The sequence below is a fragment of the Sprattus sprattus genome, assembly GCF_963457725.1.
Source record: "Sprattus sprattus genome assembly, chromosome: 17".
Classification (NCBI taxonomy): Eukaryota; Metazoa; Chordata; class Actinopteri; order Clupeiformes; family Clupeidae; genus Sprattus; species Sprattus sprattus.
The window spans coordinates 27,393,709-27,415,233 of NC_137915.1; the positions used below are offsets into that span (position 1 = coordinate 27,393,709).

The 21,525-nt window shown below is 40.7% G+C and overlaps 1 protein-coding gene across 2 annotated transcripts in view; it reads left to right on the forward strand.

Moving 5' to 3' along the window:
- Positions 1–21,525, forward strand: part of fars2 (phenylalanyl-tRNA synthetase 2, mitochondrial) — a 45,053-nt gene that overhangs the window by 10,665 nt on the left and 12,863 nt on the right. For both annotated transcript variants that reach the window (XM_080855629.1, XM_080855630.1), the window contains exons 3-7: positions 1,638–2,291; positions 2,469–2,631; positions 2,792–2,923; positions 11,978–12,138; positions 16,542–16,693. In XM_080855629.1, the coding sequence (XP_080711755.1) occupies positions 1,656–2,291; positions 2,469–2,631; positions 2,792–2,923; positions 11,978–12,138; positions 16,542–16,693 (1,244 nt within the window). In that variant the 5' untranslated portion in view covers positions 1,638–1,655. The remainder of the gene's footprint in view (positions 1–1,637; positions 2,292–2,468; positions 2,632–2,791; positions 2,924–11,977; positions 12,139–16,541; positions 16,694–21,525) is intronic.

Consider the following 21,525-nt stretch of genomic DNA (forward strand, 5'->3'; position numbering starts at 1 on the left):
GAAACATGTATGGACTACACATGTTGTAATCTGTGTTCTTATAAAGGTGTGTACTATTTGTATGTGAGGCAGTTAAGTGTGCAGGCTTCACAAGCGCACTGTTTCTATAGCCTGAATCTTATTAGGTGACCACTGCAAAATAAAAGTCCCTAAGAAGAGCAAAGCTCTCATGATGGTAAGCAGTTTGCTGCAGTGCCACTGCAATGCAACACCCATAGCCTGTGTCTGCACAACACCCTCAGCCCCTTTGTCTTCACAACACCCTTAGCCTGTGTCTGCACAACACCCTCAGCCCCTTTGTGTTCACAACACCCTTAGCCTGTGTCTGCACAACACCCTCAGCCCCTTTGTCTTCACAACACCCTCAGCCCCTTTGTGTTCACAACACCCTTAGCCCCTGTGTCTGCACAACACCCTTAGCCTGTATCTACACAACACCCTCAGCCCCTGTGTCTGCACAACACCCTCAGTCTGTGTCTGCACAACACCCTTAGCCTGTGTCTGCACAACACCCTTAGCCTGTGTCTGCACAACATCCTTAGCCCCTGTGTCTGCACAACACCCTTAGCCTGTGTCTGCACAACATCCTTAGCCCCTGTGTCTGCGCAACACCGCTAGCCCCTGTGTCTGCAAGTTTTTGAATAACTCTCAGCTCTTGGTGTGGTTGAGTTTGTGCATGTATGTATGTATGTATGTACTTTTTGTTGTATTTCGAACAAACATCTTTTAAAAGTTGAATCATTTCTTCTACCTGTCTTGTATTTTGACCCTGGGGCAAATATTTGAGCACAAGATGAAGAGAGCAACACTGTTTTACTAAAGATAAATACACTGTGGTTCTGCCTTGTGGTTGCCAGTGAACTGAGTAACTACACCAAAACCTGACTTAGAAACCTTTGCAGCTGAAAGAATGAGGTAGAAATAGATTGGAATGAGGACGGGAGACCCCAATATAAAATAATTTTTCAGAGGTGAAAAAGCAGGAGAAAGAATTTACCAATTGGCCAAGAGACTTATGAAAAGGAAGATTGACAGACAAAATGAGAAAAAAAAGAGAAGCTCGCCTCGTGAGTTAAAATGGAGAAGTCAGATTTGGAGAAAGCAAAAAATTACCTTTTTGAAGCATTCAAGATTGAAGAGTTGCTTCACTGTGCTATTCAAAGAATTAAACATGGAGAGTCTGAGATCTTGACTAATGTGTTGCACTTCTCTGTGATGGATTATTCATTGAACCTGTATCAGTAATATTTTGTTTGACTTTAAGCAGAAATGTTTTGACTGAAATTATTTACAGATGCAGTCCACTATTCTAATTGAATACTGTTTTTGTCAAATTTAGCACATTTTTCCTCACAGTCCTCTAACTATCCATTGCCTGTTGTGATTGTGCTCAAAAAAATCGGGTGTTCGTACAAAGTCTTGGCTGAGACCAAGCCATAACAAATTCCAGCCAATCAACATATCGCATCTGGAGCACGGAAGGGAGGGGTGGCATTTGATTGGCAGTTGAGCTCAAATATCAACAAACATTTGTGGACTAGACCTTTAAGTATTGGAAACATATTAAAATGTGTAAAATTGAATGATATAAAATAAAAAGATGATCCCAAACTCTGTTTTTTTCATTCCTCTTTAAGCTCCATGACCCACCTACAATGAGGATGTACCATAGACGCTGCCTTCAGTCCCTCCTGCCTGAGTCTGTGTACAAACACTGCCTCTATAACTGCGTCAGAGCCAGGTGGCAAGGAGTGACCCTAAGTCCCTGTTCTCTCAGATCTCTGAGCAGTGATGGTCTCACATCTCAGTCCGAGGTCAAGCAGAACTCACTGGAGGTGTTGGGCCAGACATATGACCGGGACCAATACACAAACATTACCCCCAAAATTCTGTCCAAAGTAGGCCGTAACCTCCATAACCAGCCACATCACCCTCTCTGGATTATTAAGGAGCGCATTAAATCCCATTTCTACAGTGCCTACATGGGCCGCTGGGGCAACCCACTCTTCTCTGTCTATGACAACCTGAATCCCGTGGTGACTGTGGAGCAGAATTTTGACAGCCTGCTCATTCCAAAGGACCACCCTAGTCGCAAGAAAGGGGACAACTACTACCTGAACCACAACACCATGCTGCGAGCACACACCTCTGCTCACCAGAGAGAGCTGGTCCGCTCAGGGCTGGATGCCTTCCTGGTGGTGGGAGATGTTTATCGGAGAGATGAGATAGATGCCAGCCACTACCCAGTGTTCCATCAGATGGAGGGGGTACGACTCTTCTCCAACCATGAAGTAAGGAGGCTCTAAACAACTGGAATTGAAGTAGTGACAAAGGAAATAATGACACTTCCACCATTTGAATCCAGGAGCTCTGTTACACAAACAATGGAGTTCACATGTTTTTGTCCATGCCTTTACATCTGTCTTTCTCTCTACTCATTTATCTCTCCATTGTCTCATACAACACAGCTATTTGCAAAGGTGACAAATGGTGAGGAACTGAGTCTTTTTGAGAAGGGAGATCGACGTACCCCTCAAAAACAGGAGTCCCATACCCTGGAGGCGGTGAAATTGGTGGAGTTTAACCTCAAACAGACATTAACATGTCTGGTCAGACATCTTTTTGGGGAAGGTGAGAAGTTTTGGTCCCAATATTTTTTTGTATCATCTCATGCTGTGCTTAATACAGTTATGCTACTGAAGAATAATACAATTAGAGTCTCTGGCCTTCATACATTACAGATCCATTTCTCAGTGCATTTTTGTATTCCACATCTCTTCCCTTCATTTAGAATTGGAAATCCGCTGGGTGGAATGCTATTTCCCATTCACTCATCCCTCCTTTGAAATGGAGGTGCGTTTCCAGGGCGAATGGTTGGAGGTGCTTGGCTGTGGAGTAATGGAGCAGGAAATAGTCAATTCAGGTACGCCATCAATTGAGACAGTCACAAAGACACAGTTACCCACACATACAGTCTTACCCGTTAATGCATCACAAACACACAGTTAACCACCCATACAGTCTTACCCGTTAAGACATCAGAAACACACAGTTACCCACACATACAGTCTTACCCGTTAACACACACAACAGAAAATGCACAGACATGGAAGGAAGAAAAATGATGTCAGTGCTTTAGGAGGTTCATGCAATAGCTCTTACTGCCTCTACCAGCAGATGGTGTTGTTGCTCTAGACAGCTCTTCTTGCCTCTACTAGCAGATGGTGCTGCTACTCCAGACAGCTTTTACTTTGCTAGATCTTACTATGATGTACTGTGATTTGAGGTACGACCCTCAACAAATGCACTTTAAACTTTATGACATAGTGAATATTGTATAGGTTCCTACCAATCTCACATCAATCTTCATCAGAGGCGTCCCTAGTGTAGATGAAGTTGTGTATTTATGTGACATTATTTTTTTTGTAATTCCGTGAATGCAAACAGATCCAGAATTCACCTCAAAACATTGAGACAATGTGGAATTGAAGTGGTTTTAATCTTCTGAAAGTGCAGTGTGCTTAGAGTATAGCTTTGTCTATTGAATACCCATGTTGAAATGACCTGACCTGCAAGATAAACATCTACTGTAAAAAAAAAAAAAAAAAAAAAAGTGTTTGTGTGTAGCTTGATACATGCCCCTATATGAGCACAAAAAGATTAGATTACAGGGAGTGTGAAGACTGCAGCACATGTCAGTAAAAGGTTTGCTCACATTCCCTGAATGGGAGATTGGCTTGGCGTTTATTTTGTTACATCAGGTGTGTTTCCAGTGTCCATTAAGATTGCAAGTTGTTAACTGGTTAAACAGAATCAATATGACCATTTTAATCAAAATACTGACATGTGTCTCCCCTCCCCACCCCCTCTCTTTGTATGTGTTTCCTGTTCATTTATTTAGGGTAGATCTAGCTTACATATACATGAACATATACATATTTTTCTCCCTGAAAATCCATTCTTATTTGTAGTTTCCCATCTAGTATTCTTTCAGTTTTTTCTTCAAAGAAATGTGTGTTCTCCATGTCTTGTTCATTTTGAATTTGACTTAGAAGTCTGAGCTTAAATTCTATCACCCACATGTTTCTACAAAGCTGACTATATAGATCCACCAACCAGGATGACACTGAAATAAATGATGTGCTCTTAGTTTGATGAAGAGTTAGGTTGTAGATTGTAGATTGTAAAGACTAAAATGGTTCCCCTCTCTGGCTTTCCTGACCTTTTCTGACCTATGCTCATGAGCGATTGTTCTTGTAAAACATACTGTACTGTTAAATGCCATACAAGAAGCGTGAGTATAAAAATGGAAGATTTACCAGAATGGTGTCCATTTGTGGCAGAGAGATTGACCAAGCGAGAGAATGCTCACTATTGCATTCTTACGAAAATGTACCTTGCTGTAATATGTTCCGGTGCTGATGTTGAAGCATAACAGTTTTACAATACTATGTGTCTAAGTCCTCACCTATCGGCATAGTAAGGGCACATTTTCACTCTGACTCATTTCTTATTTCTTTGTTAACTCTATCTGCATAGTAAGGGCACATGTTCACCTTCACTCATTTTTTCACTCTTACTATTTCTAGTCACTATTGCATTGTTTTTGTAAACCACTAATTTCCATACACAAGTACACACCCACATACATCATACATACTCACATGCACACCACCCACTGTCCTGTGTCATTCTTATTTTCACTTTCCCTCTTTCTATCCTGCTCTCCCTTTCTTCACTGCGGCAGATCAGTGTGGCTCTGTTACCTAGGCAACAGCTCATTCATACCCTACACACACACACACACATACACACACACACACACACACACCCACACCCCTCCTTTCAGAAAGAAAGACAATACAATAGCTGGCACTGCAACCAAATGAAACGTGAAGCAGGGACTCTTCAGATGGGAGAGAAGCCCCTCCGATGCCAGGAGAAGCAGGGGCAGGGGAGGATATGAAGGAAATATCTATCATGAAAAATAGAAAAAGAGGAATCGTTAGGAAAACGAAGGTTCAGTTATATATAGTAACAGAAGGAGAATTTGGAGAAAGACTGGAGGAGGTTGAAAGGTTATTTATCCCCCTTCGCCCCCCAGAGTGTGACCACCATATGCGAAGCGTGGCAGAAGTGTGCCACGTTTTTTCTGGGTGTGTGTGTGTGTGTGTGTGTGCTGTGGGTGGGGGAGCTGATGGCAGGGGAGGGGTAGGAAGGCAGCTCCATTAGTGCTGCTGGTCCCCTTAGTTATTCATTAGAGGGCTTGGTGTGTAATCTCCACACAAATCAATTCCTTTTTGATGTGTGCGGTGCGAGTGTGCATGTGTGTGTATTTCTGTGAGTCCAAAGGATGCTGTTGCAGGGAGCCTTCCCCAGAGCCCCAGAGCAACATATGGGACCCAGTGTTAATGATGACACACGCCACCAGGGCCTGGGGGGGCTAGGTGAGGGGCGTTTTTGGTCACGCCCAGAAGCATGGGCTGGGCCCCGCCAATGTGATTAAAGTCATGTTTGGTGACAATTATCGGCTCTCCAGCCCCCCAGCCTTAGGCCTCTAGGGGACAAGAGGGGAGGGTGGGTGCTGGTGGGAGGCAGCTTAGATGAGGCTGGGGGTTTAACACACCAGCTGAGCTCCTATTGTGGTTCAGGTGGCATTTTCAATCTTAATCTTATTCCTCAACCCCCCATCAGCAATACTTCCCTATTTAACCCAACCCTATACATGTGTTGAATAAATCATAGGCCAGATTGCGAGCAGTATGTATGCACAGCCAGATCCAGACACGTCACGGCCAGATCCAGTCACGCTTGTTTAGCACTTCTAGGTGTCTTCATCTGACGTCGGCCAAGTTTGCTCAGCTCTTCCCTGAGCTTCCATTGCTAAGTAGCACAATGGAATATGGTAGAAATGGAACAGTAATAGTAAAAGTGGGAGTGGGAAGAAACAGAGAACACACAGACTACACGTGTCACCAGCTGAGGTCTTGACCTTGCCCATTTTGTCATTAGACACCTCCACCCATCAACAATCTCAAACCCAGAGATCTTGAAATGAGATGGCCCCCTCCCCCCCTCCCTCACGCATTGGCACTCACTATTCCTAAATTCACTCCCAGTGGTCCCAGTGGAGGTAATCACTAGTGGGCCGAGGGCATTAGACAGCTGGTCCTTCCTAACCCCATGCATTCACTCACCAGACACACATGTGCTCAGCGCCACTCCCATCCCTGTATAAACACACTGTCACAGGCCAGGATTGCTCTGTTACGCACTACTCACATTTATTTCAGTCAACTTAGCCTCCGTTACCTCCCTGTCTCTGGGGTATGCATGGCCAGAGCACACATTTGTTTGTGCAGTGTTCCATTTCAGCGGTTTGCTCCAACATGGGCAAATAGATGTTGTCCATTAAAGCGAGCAGGCTCTACAGAAGAAGGGAGACATTGAGAGGGGAGACGAATGAATCAGACGATGGTCAGAATAGAATAGAATCTTTCACCCTTAAGCCACATACCAGTTAACAGGCGTATGCTTTGCCTGGTGGATTTTTGCCCCATTTATATGCTACCATAAGCTTTACTATGACTCCTATTGTAATCAATAAACCTTCCACCTATATTTCTCCTATACTCCCCCTGCATGTATTGACTTGACAGTCCTACCAGGGGTACACAAAAGACAATGCTGCAGGAATTGTCATAAATTGTGGTTGAAATTGCAGTAGATTTTAGTTTTCAGGGCACTGTGGACCAGCTATTTTTTCAACGGGACTGGAACCGGTTTTAGAAACGCTGGATTATGGGAATATTTGAATTTGAGAGCGAATAGATGTAACTGTATTCTGATTACCACCACTTTAAATTGTAACTGTATTTGAAAACAGTTAATCATATTTTGTTTTCTTAATACTGTCTATTTTGTTTGTAATTGAGATTAAATCAACTTTTGTTCGGTTCACCCAGAATCACCCATAAAAATACAGAAAACTTTTTATCCAGAAAAGATAGTCAAGACATTTCAAGCAGAAATAATGATCTTTAACCCTATGGATGACACCTTTGTGCTTGACTCCTTTCCTTTCATCAAGTAATACGTAATTGGCTGCAATTACCAACTTTGCCACATTACAGCTCAACTGGTTCTTACAAAGGGTTGACATAATTTGGAGCAGTGTTGTTCCTGTTGCTCGATGAAATTGGCTCCAACCAAGTGTCATTCCGAGGGTATGGAATGGCGACGTAAAATAGACTGATAGCCTTTCTTTCGTTATGTGCGACTGTCCCACTTGTACAGCTACAAAGCTCCCCGAGACAATCCTAGTTGGTCCACTGTTCTTGATAGATAACATCAAGCACCCCCAGACGATCATAGTTGGTTGACTGTTCTTGATAGATAACATCAAGCACCCCCAAGACAATCATAGTTGGTCCACTGTTCTTGATAGATAGCATCAAGCAGTTCTACACAATCCTAGTTGGTCCACTGTTCTTGATAGATAGGATCAAGCAGTTCTACACAATCCTACTTGGTTCCTCTGTTCTTGATAGATAGCATCAAGCAGTTCTACAGCATTCTTTCATTATTTTATTCCGCTCCTCATGACAGTTTTTCTCTGTGATCCAAACACCATGTGAGATTTGTCTGTCTAACATTTTTTTTCCAATCATCTTCCGGCCAGCATCCATTGTGTTTTGTGCATTTTATTCTTTCCCTTTCATTGAGTCTTGGTGCTTTGTTGGATATGTCTCTCTCTTTGAAACCCTTTCTAGAAGACCTGCATTTCCCCATTGAAAATAAGATTGGTGAGGACCTGTGAGACACATGTTTCTCAAAATAGAGATTCTGTTATCCTTCTGCACAGTTGTGCATTGGGGACTCCTGCTTAGCGCCCTTTTATCCGTTTTTAATGGTGCCGGTGATAATGATGTTTTGGACTCTTGCTTTTAAACTGTAACATCCTGGTGTGCCCAAGGTGTGTTCCAAAAAAACAAAAGAATGAAAAAATGTTATACAGCCCTCTTGTTGCCCTGGATTTAATTTCCGCACTTTGGCATTGCTGGTAATGACCAATTTTGAGCACTGAAAAGCATTCTCTTGCTCATCAACAGAAGTAGAGTCTGCCTACCTCAGTCTGCCTATCAGTTCAACCTAAACAAAAAAACATAGTTCAGCAGTTACTGATGTCACCCATTACAGAACCACGGAATCAAAGAAAAACACATTGAGAGCAAGTCCCAAGTGTAGATATGGTCCTTACATGCACGACAGCTTCACCGCATTGTACAGTACATGTATTGCAGTTAAAGCATTGCTTTCAATTATAGTGAAAATGGTTGCAGTTGTAAAATGCATTCACATCACAACAGCGCTCATTGTCCAGCTTCATCACGATCATCTTATATCTATGTATGGATCATCTTAAACTATTTTTCTTTGATATTGTGGTCATTCTCTTCCTCGTCCTCATCCTCTTGTGTGTACCGATTATTTCAGATGGTGATGCCTTGAGTGTATTCTATTCTATTGCATGTGGTATCTGAATGCGCATAAGGTTAACACATTTTCACATTTTCTTTTCTCTCTCAGGAGCGCGTTTACAGCCTAGGCTTGCTCCTGGCATTTCAACAAATACAGAGAACATATTGTTAATCATATTATGCATACAATGTAAATGCCTAAAATAGGTTTATTATTTTAAGAAGAAAATAATGTGAATTCAAAACCTATATACACTAATAATGCAAAACATTGTCACCACAGTGGTGTTGGGATATACATTTAGCCCTCTTTGTAGAAAATACCATTATATAATATAATAATTAGTGCTGTCAGTTTAACGCGTTATTAACGGCGTTAACGCAAGCCCGTTTTAACGCCGTTAATTTTTTTATCGCGAGATTAACGCGTTGTAAAAAGAAAAAAAAACGTTAGATTAACGTTCTTTTTGCTCTCCCAAACTGTGTAGTAGGCTAACGTTACGTTTGAGTGAATGGTGAGCGCGATACGGCGAAATGAATGATAAAAAGCTTCTGAATAGAAAGTTTAAAGTTGTGTTGTGCAAAAAAAGCGAGCTTCACTGTTCTTCACTGAAAATGTCAACAGGCAGCTGGCTGAAAGAACAGAAGTAGTAGGCTTAACTTTTATTGGTAACCTAACTGTTACGGTTCATTGTTTTTGAAATAAGTGGCCTGACTTCTATGTTCACAGCAAACTTGAAAAAAAGAAAATAATAAGCCATGGTTTAACTGCACTTTAGGCTGAGTCCTTGTTTATCTGAAATGTGCATTTTATAATTTTATTTTGTACCGCCCGGTTTGGCAATGTTGTTTTTCAATAAAATAAAACATTGCATAAAGCAAGCCAATCCACTTTTCCATGTTGATAAGAGCATTAAAAAAAAAAATATTGAAGGGACATTAAGAATAGATAAAAATTTGCGATTAATACATTTGCGTTTAATCGCGATTAATTTTGAGTTAACTATGACAAAAATGCTATTAATCGCGATTAAATATTTTAATCGTTTGACAGCACTTATAATAATATATAATTTAATCACCAGAGCATGATATAATTACCAAAGTGACAAAATGTGCAAAATGTCTATTTGTCTTAAATAATAATAATGATAATATAACCTTAACGCTTATTTCATTTGATCCTGTTCCATATTTTCCATATGTTTCTTGACAACACTACATATCAAAGCTCCCACAGATGTTTTGCACACTACAGTGTTTTCATTGATATATAGGAACACAACAAAAAACCCATCCCATCTGCATAAGTAATTCATCACTGTGGCTCAATACAGAACCATGGATTGTTTTTTGTCCATTCTCTTCAGACTGGAAAATCCATTACATCCATTTTTTATCACACAAATGAGAATTTAATGAAAATCTCGAAATCAACATGGGTCCACCCCATTCAGTGCCCAAGTCGATGGCCTAACGTGTGGTGCTGGTGTGGGCACTCAAAGGAGAGTGCCTCTCCTCCATAATCAACTACAGGCACTGAATGGGGTGGTATGTCAGAGACCGGAAAAAGAGAATGGTAAAACACTGACTGTCATTTTCTACAGTTTCTTTACAGTTATTGAGGTACACAGACGCAGGTGTATCTCTGAAGGGAGTAGTAGTCAAACCCTTATAATAAAAGTTAAGAGCCTCTCAGTGGTTCAAACAAGCGGTTTCTTCTGATGTGAATGCTTGCTACATAGGTTTCCATTGTTTACCTGTTTTGTTGTTTTAACCCAACATTGCAGCGATTTTTAGTTTTTTCCTTAATGAAAATGTGAACTTAAAAAAGGATCTAAAAATAGGGACCTGGATGAAAAATCCCAAAGTGTCCTTTTATAAATGACCTACCTAGTTATGCTTTCCCGGTATTTGTGTTTGTATGTAGCTTTTTGTGCATGTAAAAGGTCTGATTTAAAGGTTGACTTAAAAAATGGGACACCATGTGAGAACATTCAGCCCCCTTGAAAATAGTTTTAAATGTACCATCAATAGTGTCAATGTATATGCGATGTTCAAGACGGCAACTAAACAGCTACTGACTTTGACTTCATGGCCTGACCACCCAAATGATCTGAAACCATTTTCTAAACATAGGTTTCTAATGGCATAATTATACTCAGTATTGTACCCAGCCATCTGGGTGTATGTCAGAATTTGAGGTGGAACAAATTGGTACAGAGAAAAAAATTGGGATGTTGTGATGGAACCAAAGACAGGATTGACTGAAGGAGGCATAACAGTGGGAGCACAGGAAGAAGCCAGGTACATATGATGAAAGACTGGAGAGAGAATGGAAAGATTGGGGGAAGAGGTGAGATAACATACAGTAGGTGAGAGATGAGCAAGAAGAAGGAAGAATGAAAAGGGGGGGTAGTGTGATTTATGGGGGGATGCTCATAAAAGAGAGAGAAGGAGAGCGATTGAGAGGGGACATGAATGTTGTGTAGCATCAAGCCATTAGGCTGCGAAAGCAGGCGCTGCCAAGGACCATTACAGCCAGCTGAAGTCATGGCAAGGTGAATACCACCAGTTAGACGAGCAATTTCTGCCATAGGGACTGTTTGTTGTAGGAAGGGTGATGGTCCGAGTATCACAGATGGAGGAAGAGCCTCCACCGTCTTTACTGTGGCTTTCTGTCTTCGGCCCTCCGTGACCATGCATTGTGACCTCCTCTGGCTGATTCGCTGGGCAGCTTGAAACTCTTTTTTTTTTTGACACACAGCTAAACTATAATTTTGCATCAGCACTACCATGTCAAGCATTGTGTTTCTTCCCTCTTTCTATCTTTCATCTCCTCTCTAACCCCCTTTGCACAAAGTAGGCACACAATTGTAATGGCAAGAAGGAAAAATTACACCTCCAATTACTTTCAAAGAAGATATTTAATCTTCACACTTGTAAGACGTAATCATATTTCTCTTCTGCCATCTTGGGATATGGGGCTGGCATTGGGCTGCACTAGTCTTGCGGGGCCTGACATGAGCTATGTGATGGGAGTTCACAGTTAAGATTCACAGTTTAGATCGACTCAGAAATGGCATTTAAACTGAAATTGTTCCCAACCATATTGTTCCTTCGTTGTCATATGTACATTATTACAGTTCCTGATTTGGAATACAGATGTTCATAATTAACTAATGACAGATGTTCATCATTAACTAATTATTGTCTAAAACTAGCCAGACAGCTAATAGCCGGCGTGTATGGCAAAACAAATTGCATATAGCTGGCACAGACAAAAGCTAGCTGGTGTACAAATTCTTCTGGAAATGTATTTGACAGCATCATGCTCCAAAAACTCTTCCTGGTGTTTCATGCCCAGAACCACAAAACTACATAGTGAGCAGCTTGAAGAGTTAGTGAAACTGACTATATGCTTGTATATTTAATTTCTGTTGTTTTCTCTACATCTCTCCTTCTGTTCTTCTCTTACATCACCACTCTTTGTTCAGCTGGAGCAGAGGATAAAGTGGGCTGGGCATTTGGTTTGGGTTTGGAGAGACTTGCAATGGTCCTCTACAGCATCCCAGATATCCGTATCTTCTGGAGCGAGGATGAGCGCTTTCTGAGGCAGTTCTGCCTTCCCAGTATTGACCACTCTGTCACTTTTCAGGTAATTACACACCTATACATTCACATTGACCTGAACCATCTAGTCAGTGCTCTTGACAGAAGTTAAGATTTTAGGTGTTTGGCACTTTCATTTAGACTGACTTACGAATCATGTTTTAAAATGTTGGAATGTGTCTCACCCTACACAAGCTGCACATCTGTTAGCACAAGGGTCTTCCAGAATCGCTGCCCTGTGCTTCTTCACATTTTGTGTACCGCTCATCCAACAGAGAATAGCAGAGTCAAACTCTTGATTTCATAGCTTGGTATACTCGTGCCTATTCTATAAGATGTATAAGCGCTCAGTGCCTTGTCTATAAGATAAAAAGACTTGTTTTCATAAGTTGGTATGCGTTCTGTGCCTGTTCTATAAGATGAATACGCATTCCGTGCCTATTCTATAAGATGAATACGCGTTCCATCAGGCTTTAAGCTAGGATTTTTTTAGGGGGGATCCATTTTGTCATTGAACCTAACGCGGTGGAGCACGCGCATATTGTAGGGGGGTCCGGGGGCATCCCCCCCTCCGTCAATTTTTTTATTCCAACTGTCTGAAATGCTATTTCCTGCATTTTGAGGTGGGAGGTAATAATTTATTTGCTTTTAAAATGTAAAAGAAATACGCTCAAAATATAAGCAGGCATACACACAAACCATGTGGTGGCCATAGCAACAGTAAAGGCCGGCGCTTGCTTAACTCACGGAAACGGACGGGGTAATGCCAGGGAAGTGTAGATTAAACCATGCTTGGCTACAAATGGCAAAGTACATGATATGGGTTAAAACAGCAAAATGTAGGTTGTGTGGTGGCAAAACATGCGACATTTCAAACATGAAAGAGGCGGCATTAACCATTAACAAGCCATGTCAAAGGACGTAAACAGAGCGCTGCTGCTAGCGAAGCTACAGCAACCTGGCGTTCTCACCACAGCAAGGGCTACGCCGAGCAGCACGCCACTCTCCTTGGCTACCAAGCAGGCGTCGATAACCGATTCTGTAACGAAAAATGAAGTCCTAACTGCGAAGGTAATGTGGCCAATTCGCATTGTTCTTTAAAGTCATTCGAAGATGCAAGCCTGCCATTTCGACGAATGTTCCCCGATAGCCAGATTGGAGTCATTCCATGGCAAACGTCAAAATTGAGGAAAATCTCCCCACTCGATCATCCATTCAATGATGTTCATACACTTCTTAATAGGTATAGTCCCAAATATTAGCTTTCTACTCCCAATAGTTTTGTCACAGAAACATGTTTTAGCAACTAAGTTATGTGTATATTCAGACACTTTTTTAGCAGCGTTTTCCGTAGAGCCATTTTCAAATTGCTATAACTGGAAAAGTATTTAAGCCAGCTCCTTCAAACTTTATAGGCTTAAAATCAGTTACTATTACTTGAATATGGACTTGGGTATATCATAGTATTCGGGGTGCTTGAATTTGTGCGAAAACTTTCCTCTACGTTCTGTGGCAGCATCTTTAAAGGCCTGTGGATCCATTGGTCAAAATGTGTATGAACCCTGATCAGTGTACCACACAATCTGAAAATCATTAGGGGTGGGGGAAAAAATCGATTATTCGATTTTAATCGATTCTCTCTAAAACGATTCTGTCTCGATTCAGAAAAGTTCATAATCGATTTTGTAATTTAAAAAAAAATATATATATATTTTTTTTTTTACACATCCATTTTATGTTGAAATGCAAGCTGCATCGATTATTGGATTCTTCATAGAAAGTCAAAATTGTGACAAGGAAAAGCTTTTTCTTTCATAAAAAATAGAGAAGGTAATTCATCTGTTGATTTTCTTTAATTATCAAACACAAAGTAGGAAGTGTAGCAAAGACTCTAAGTAGCAAACTCAAATGTTTTAAAAGTCGAAATGGATTGATAATCGTTTTATCGGTTTAAAATTGATAATCGTTTTTTTTACACATCCATTTCATGTTGAAATGCAATTATCGATTGATTATCGAATATCAATTCGAAACGGATAAAACTATTATTGATGCATTTTGACTATTGAATCATTTGAGTTTGCAACTCAGAGTCTAAATTGAAGAAAATCAACAGATGAATTACCTTCGCTATTTGCTTTATTAGAGTAAAAGCTTTTAATGGTCACAATTTTGACTTTCTATGAGCAATGCAATAGTCGATGCAGCTTGCATTTCAACATAAAATGGATGTGTAAAAAAAAAAAAAAAATTGAAGAAAATCAACAGATGAATTACCTTCGCTATTTGCTTTATTAGAGTAAAAGCTTTTAATGGTCACAATTTTGACTTTCTATGAGCAATGCAATAGTCGATGCAGCTTGCATTTCAACATAAAATGGATGTGTAAAAAAAAAAAAAAAAAAAAAAATTTTTTTTTAAATTACAAAATCGATTTTAAATCGATAATCGATAATCGATTTTAAATCGAATCGTTGACCTCTGAATCGATTTCGAATCGTGAGGTGCCAAGAGATTCCCACCCCTAAAAATCATACCAACACAGAAGAAATTCAAGCCAGAACTGCCATGTACATCTTGTATATGTATATATTTCTGTTGAACAACAATATGATTTTTTTACAATAACATAATATTTAAAGAACAAGAAGAAGAAAGAACAACTTAAATAAGAAGAAAGAACAACTTAATTTATAAAATAAATAAATAAAATAATGAAATGATTGGTGCACTGCCACCGACTGTCTACTAGGTCAAGGATGGGGTCCGCTGCAGGGGGCTCCTGGTCTGGTGATAGTAACATAGTGTTAGACTTGGCTGACCCAAATAAAAGAACAGTTTTACTGTTTATTAATATCTTAGTCCCAGAGTCTTCCTTTACTAGTGATTACTTATTCAATTTAGTTAATCTTTCATATTTTTTGTGCAAGACACTTAGCCGTTAGCACACAGTTGTACATGTATTGTGTATTAGCTTTTTTTATATATAGATGCTACGTGTATTATATGCTAATATAGGGTGACCAGATTTGAGTTTGTGGAAAAGATGACACTTCGTCGGGGACCCTGCCCCCTCCCCTGCGACGGAGTTTTGACATATTTTTCACATGCAGATGACGTATATTATTGTCGTGCCTGGACAACATGAATGTACTGTTGGACAACATGAATGTACCTGGACAACATGAATGTACTGTTTTTTCGGCTGCGCGTCGGGGGAATTATTTTTGGAGAATGACCGACGGACAATACATTATCCCGCTTATTATACGCTTACTTGCCAAAAATGATAGAAGACATTCCTCCAACATACCTCTTTTTAATGATTTAGTTGCCGTTTCATGAGTCCCGTTAAGAAATAAATAGTTCTTCAAGCAAATAGAACTTTGAAGTTTCAGGTGTTGCATAGCAACCCATTACTTGCTGACTTCTAATTACTGTCTACTGTTGCGTTAAAATGAATGGACTTCTGGCGGAATGATATGAAAGATGTGAATTAGAAGTACAAAACCCGTTGCCAATGACAGCGGTCATTATCTTTTCGCAGCGGTATGTTAGCAGGAATTAATGTGACCTATGACGTAGGGATGGCCCATTCAAATCAATAGTACTTTTTGGAACATGCTGAAGAGCCATATAATAAGGCTTTTTATTGCACTAAACACTAAACGCAACACAATTTCAAAAAGGCACAGGCTTTATGCCCTGTTACAAATTATCTTGAATAGACTCGAATAGACTTGCACCTGTGTAAATGCAGTCCCAACACAGAACAAACACATGCAATTAGTACAGTAAGGAACATTGTCAGGGAACATCGTTGAGCACTAGGTCATCACACACAGTAAAGTATGCGCCCGCCACACGGCATTATGGGGTGACTATGCCGGCACTGACAATAGGCTTTTTATAGGCGAGATTTGCCGAGCTTTCATCGGTAGATAAATAGGGTGGCGGTAAACGGACTCTGCGAGTTTTGATCGCATTCATTCAGCAAAGTTACCGGAAAAACGGGATGAAAAACTCAGGGCGTCTGTTTTTTATTATTTTAGAACAGTGCGTCCGAAAGACTCACGGACGCATACCTGGCTAAAAGCTGTTCCATGCCTATTCTTAAGATGTAGACACGTTCCATGCCTATTCTATAAGATGAATACGTGTTCTGTGCCTGTTCTATAAGATGTATACATGTTTTGTGCCTATTCTGTAAGGTGTATATGCATTCCGTGCCTATTCTCTAAGATGGTGTACGCATTCCGTGCCTATTCTATCAGATGAAAAGACCGACTGCTGCTGTGGTGCAACCACACATTTTTTTGTTGAAATTCATCTGTAGTTATATTGATGCTCATCCTCAGTTGACTTTGTTCAGGTCACCTTCAAAATGTTGTTGGTCGTTTTGTCGCTTTTGTCTTTTATTCCTTCTCACTCTTTCTCTGTCTCCCTCAGGTTCTCAGTAAATTCCCTCCCCTGTGGAATGACATTTCCTTCTGGCTTCCTACCGAGGGTTACACAGACAATGACTTCTATGACCTTGTGAGAAGTATCGGGGGTGACTTGGTTGAGAAGGTGGCTCTGGTGGACAAGTTTACCCATCCAAAGTAAGACTCTCAAAGCCTCCTCAAATGTGTATTTTCACTTTCCCTAAAACTCCCAGTAAACACCTGGATGTTTATTTGCTTCAATCACTGAAGGCACCTGGTGATTAAATGAGACTGACGTACATTTTTGATATGAAGCCACATTGCTTTATCAAGTCTGAACGAGAACTAGATTTCCAGTTATTAATGGTTAATGTGTAAAGCGCCATCTTCCTATGCATCCTCAACCAGTAGCCCATAATATCCACTAGACGTTCATATTTCTGACTGTTAATCTTTAAGTAGAATACTGCAGTGGCATAAACGAGATACGAGTCAGTTTAGCACCGAAATGATCTTGAAGCTGTTATTTTAAGATACAAATTAACATAATGCTGCTTTAAGTAAGCCGGTTTAAATAACTTAGCACACTGTAGAGTAAGAAACAATAATTTGTAAAATCCCTGTTGTCTTTACTTTTGGGGGAGATAGTGGTTCAGGAGGTAGAGGAGTCGTTCAGTAATTGGATGATTGCTAGTTTGATCCCTTCTCCTCCTCACCGAGTGTCGAAGTGTCCTCTGAGACATTCATCTATAAAGCACTTTGAGTACTCTATGAGTAGAAAAACCATTTTCTTTTAACTGAGTGCCCCCAATAACACGCAGAGATATCTTTAAAGATGCCTTAAAATTACTTAATTACAGCCATGAGGTGCAGAGTTTGGAACATTATGGGTACTATTTTCAATTTCCCCCTGGTGCTCCTTGTTTCAGTGCTGCAGCAAAGCTGGTCCATGGATTTTCACAAGATGCTGATGTTAAAAAAATGAAGGTCAAACCTTTAGTTTCAACTTATCTAGCTTAATCACTCAAATTAAAATCTATACACTTAATTACACCAATGAGTATCACATCTTAAGATCTTGGAGTTATCTGCATGGTTTTCAACGGGTCAAATTATCAGCTAACGTACAATGACAGAAACTTGTGTCCTTTCAGATGCATACGTCAGCATAGGCTTTCCCCATTAAAGACCATTCAATCGAACAGCTCATTTCCTGTCTACCTTCACTATCCTGTCCAATTAAAGGCAAAAAGCCCAAAAATGAATATAAAAAATAAATATAAAACCTGTCACAAATAAAAAAAAATGTCACAAATAAGCATAGTGCGCAGGGACTTGAGTTGGACTGCTTTAATGTACAGCATTGTGATCTGCATGTGATATACATATCAAATGCAGATTAAATATGCATATGTAAGAGATTGCAAAAAGATGTGGGAGGAGTAAAAGCAAGACAGATTGAGAAATGTCAAATAACTGAGAAATACTAAGAGATGGGCTTCTGAAAAGGAGAAAGAGGCTCAGCAAGAAAAATGGCTTTCCTCATCAGCAGGCAGCCATGAAGAGCCAGACTTGTTAAAAATCTGCCCTCTTTGTCAGCACTCTCTGGGGATCCTCCCGGAAGGCGAGACAAGCCAGCAGGCTAATGCCTCCTGCTGCCACTGAGCCACAGTGAGAGACAGAAGAGGGAGGAATGGGAGGGAGAGTGAGAGAGAGAGTGAGAGAGAGAGAGAGAGAGAGAGAGAGAGAGAGAGAGAGAGAGAGCGAGAGAGAGAGCCACAGTGAGAGCCAGAAGAGGGAGGAATGGGAGGGAGAGAGTGAGAGAGAGAGAGAGACACACAGTTAGAGACAGAAGAGGGAGAAAGCCGAGGGAGAGAGAGAGAGAGAGAGAGAGAGAGAGAGAGAGAACGAGCCACAGTGAGAGACAGAAGAGGGAGAAATGGGATGGAGAGAATTGTTCATGACACATTTCTGATATATGGAATCTGTATAAAATGCATGATACTGCAGATAGAGAAAGAGAGACAATGTACACATACACAGTAGTTAGGAATCAACCAGAATCATATCAGATGTATTGTTGTGACCAGTGGCGGTGCATCAATACAGGGCGCTAGGGCACCGGCCCTCCTAAAATTTTGAGATGGGAAAAAAAAAAAAAATACATATCAAATAATTAAAATAAGAAATGTACTGTGTTAACGCGTTAAATGTGTGTGGAAGACCGTAAGCCCCTGTCAACAACCACTTAAATATGACCAAATATAAAATATTGCCATTCATATCTCTGAGAGAAGCCCCTGTCAGGCAAGAAGACGTGTGGCCGCTAGAAGACGTATTGAAACCGGAAGTGGGTGATTTACTCCGTTTAATTGCCTAATACCAGGACCTTTACTTTTTCGTTGAGAACTTGTGTTGGTCGCCTGACCTTTAAGCGATCGTGTTATTTATTTATTTATTTATTTTGTGAAGTTATATACAGCTCAATACTCAACTGACTGTTAACCGAACTTTTACGAAGTCATACAACTAAACACACAAGTGACTTGTTAACTGAACTTAAAACTTGTTTTACGTAGCTATATGACCAAAATACACAGTTAGCGTGCTAATCAAAAGTTTACACCGTGTCAAATAAGAAGTTTTTAATTAATTAATTTTCTGTTCAGGTCAGATAACAAGGTTTAACCAACCAGAGACCGGAGAGAAGGTTTCAACACGTCTTCCAGCGGAAATACTTCTTCTTGCCCGACAGCCCCTCCTCCGTGGTGGGGCGCCGGCCAAGTTGAAGTCAATGGGAGCCCTAAATCTGGGCAGAAACAGCTTCGCATTGGCGGATGACAGTTCGAACCAATGACAGCAATTCTTATTTCAATGCGACTGGACTATTCGTCGAATCAGAGACCTTTATCATTCCCTCACATCCCATATAAGTCTCTCATATCTACGAGAGCAACATAGCCAGCAGAGACTTTGATTCTGTGAGTATGGCGACTGAAAACTCTGTAGTATCTCTTCGTGAAACACCTTTCAATCGATGATCAGATGTCGATAAGAAGAGACTGAAAGACATGGGACCCAAACGTCCGGATTTAAAAATTCAGCAGACGAGCACTGACCACGAGGTACACCCGGAGCTACTCACCAAGCCTGTATGCTAACCGGAGTTAGTTAGCTGGTTGTTCATAGGTGATGCGTTTTTTTTGTTTTCCCTGCCTGTTCCAAAGTCCTGGGACTGAAACACTCTGGACTATGACCGGATGAGGGATCTAAAGCACTTCACTGAGAAATGTAAGAAGCACGAATCTTGCCGCAGCCATCTAACTAACAGCTTGAAGCTAAGCATCTTTGGAAGACTTGAGTATAGCGGAGCAGCTCGACGAAGGGTACAGAATTGGCATTCGAAAACACAATGAGGAAGTAGGGAAAAACAGACGCATTCTCTCAAGAATAATAGACTGTGTTAAGTTCTGTGGTGCATTTGAGTTGGCCCTCATGATGAGAGCGAGAACTCTGATAACCCAGGGATATTCCATGGCTTGGTGGACGTCGTTGCCTCACTTGACAGTGCACTGAAAGAGCATCTCGAGAGCGCAACTGTGTTAAAGGGAACATCCAAAACTGTCCAGAATGAACTTCTTGACTATGCTGGCTGTTGTTAGGGAATGATTGACTTTAACCAGAGAGTTATTGAGAGATTTGCCAACTTGAAAAAGAGGAGGGCTACATTTCTTTACAAGTAGTTGGGCCTACTCTTGTCAAACACCCAATGTAAAATGTGATATCTCTTTCTGAATCTCTTCTGCTCTAAACCTCTTTCATGTGAGGGTGTGGGCACCTGTTTTATTCTGTAAACCTCTGAGACCCAACCCAATGTTTCTTAAACCATTCTGCTCTGAACCGCTCATGCCCAAAGCCCAAACACGGAGAAAATACTTTTTCACTGGATTCCAATCTAAGGCTGTATGCCTGATATGCCGAGAAACTGTCTCGGTTTTCAAGGAGTACAACATCAGCCGTCACTAAAGCTAGCTTTGTTTATTGTTTCCATGGTAATATGAGCCATCTCAGAATAATTCGCTTTTCTGTCAGCAATTTATGATATGCAGCACATGAAGGTAGGAGAACGAGGGTAAAGAAAATGGTGCATGATCTTTGTCATGCATATTTTCAAATTGTGCACATGTAAAACTATATATGTATTTGAATGTTTATATTTCACTGCTATAAAAATATAGAAAGCAGGTGATATATTTGTCTTCTCTGTCAGTAGTTTTATTTGTATGCTAGGCTATTTGCAGATTCTGTTCCATTTGTCTCAATGATGGTCAATTATTATTAGGTAAAGAAGCAATATTTCGCAATTCCTATAGTGCATTGCAACGGCGTATGGAAATTACCGGTAGCTCCGCTAGCGTCTGGCCCAAAAAAAAAAAAATGTCGAGCACCATTTTCACAATCGACGTTGTCGATTTGGTCGACTAATCGTTGCTGCTCTATGCCGCACAGAGCCTGCGTGGCTGCTCTAACCTGTTAATGTAAATAATAAAGAAGTTCAAGTAAGGTAATTGGTTTGGGCGCAGGCCTCTAGGGTTAGGGTAGGGATGTTTTCATGATGTTTGATCAGTCACGTTACGACATGTTTTTGTATTGTTCATGTTCGTGCAATTTGTTAAATTGCTTTGCAAATAAATGCTTCGCTACCTGTTAAAGGCCAAATGTTTACATGTCATTTGTATTAGTTCACACAAACACTCCATCCATCTGTTCCTGGCCCGGCCCCTCTGTCAAATTTTAGAACCCATTGTGGCCCGCAAGTCAAAAAATGTGCCCCCCCCCCCCCCCCCCCCCCGGGCTAGGGTTATAGAACACTGTGACTGTAAATGGCTAGGGTTATAGAACACTGTAAATGGCTAGGGTTATAGAACACTGTGACTGTAAATGGCTAGGGTTATAGAACACTGTAAATGGTTAGGGTTATAGAACACTGTAAATGGCTAGGGTTATAG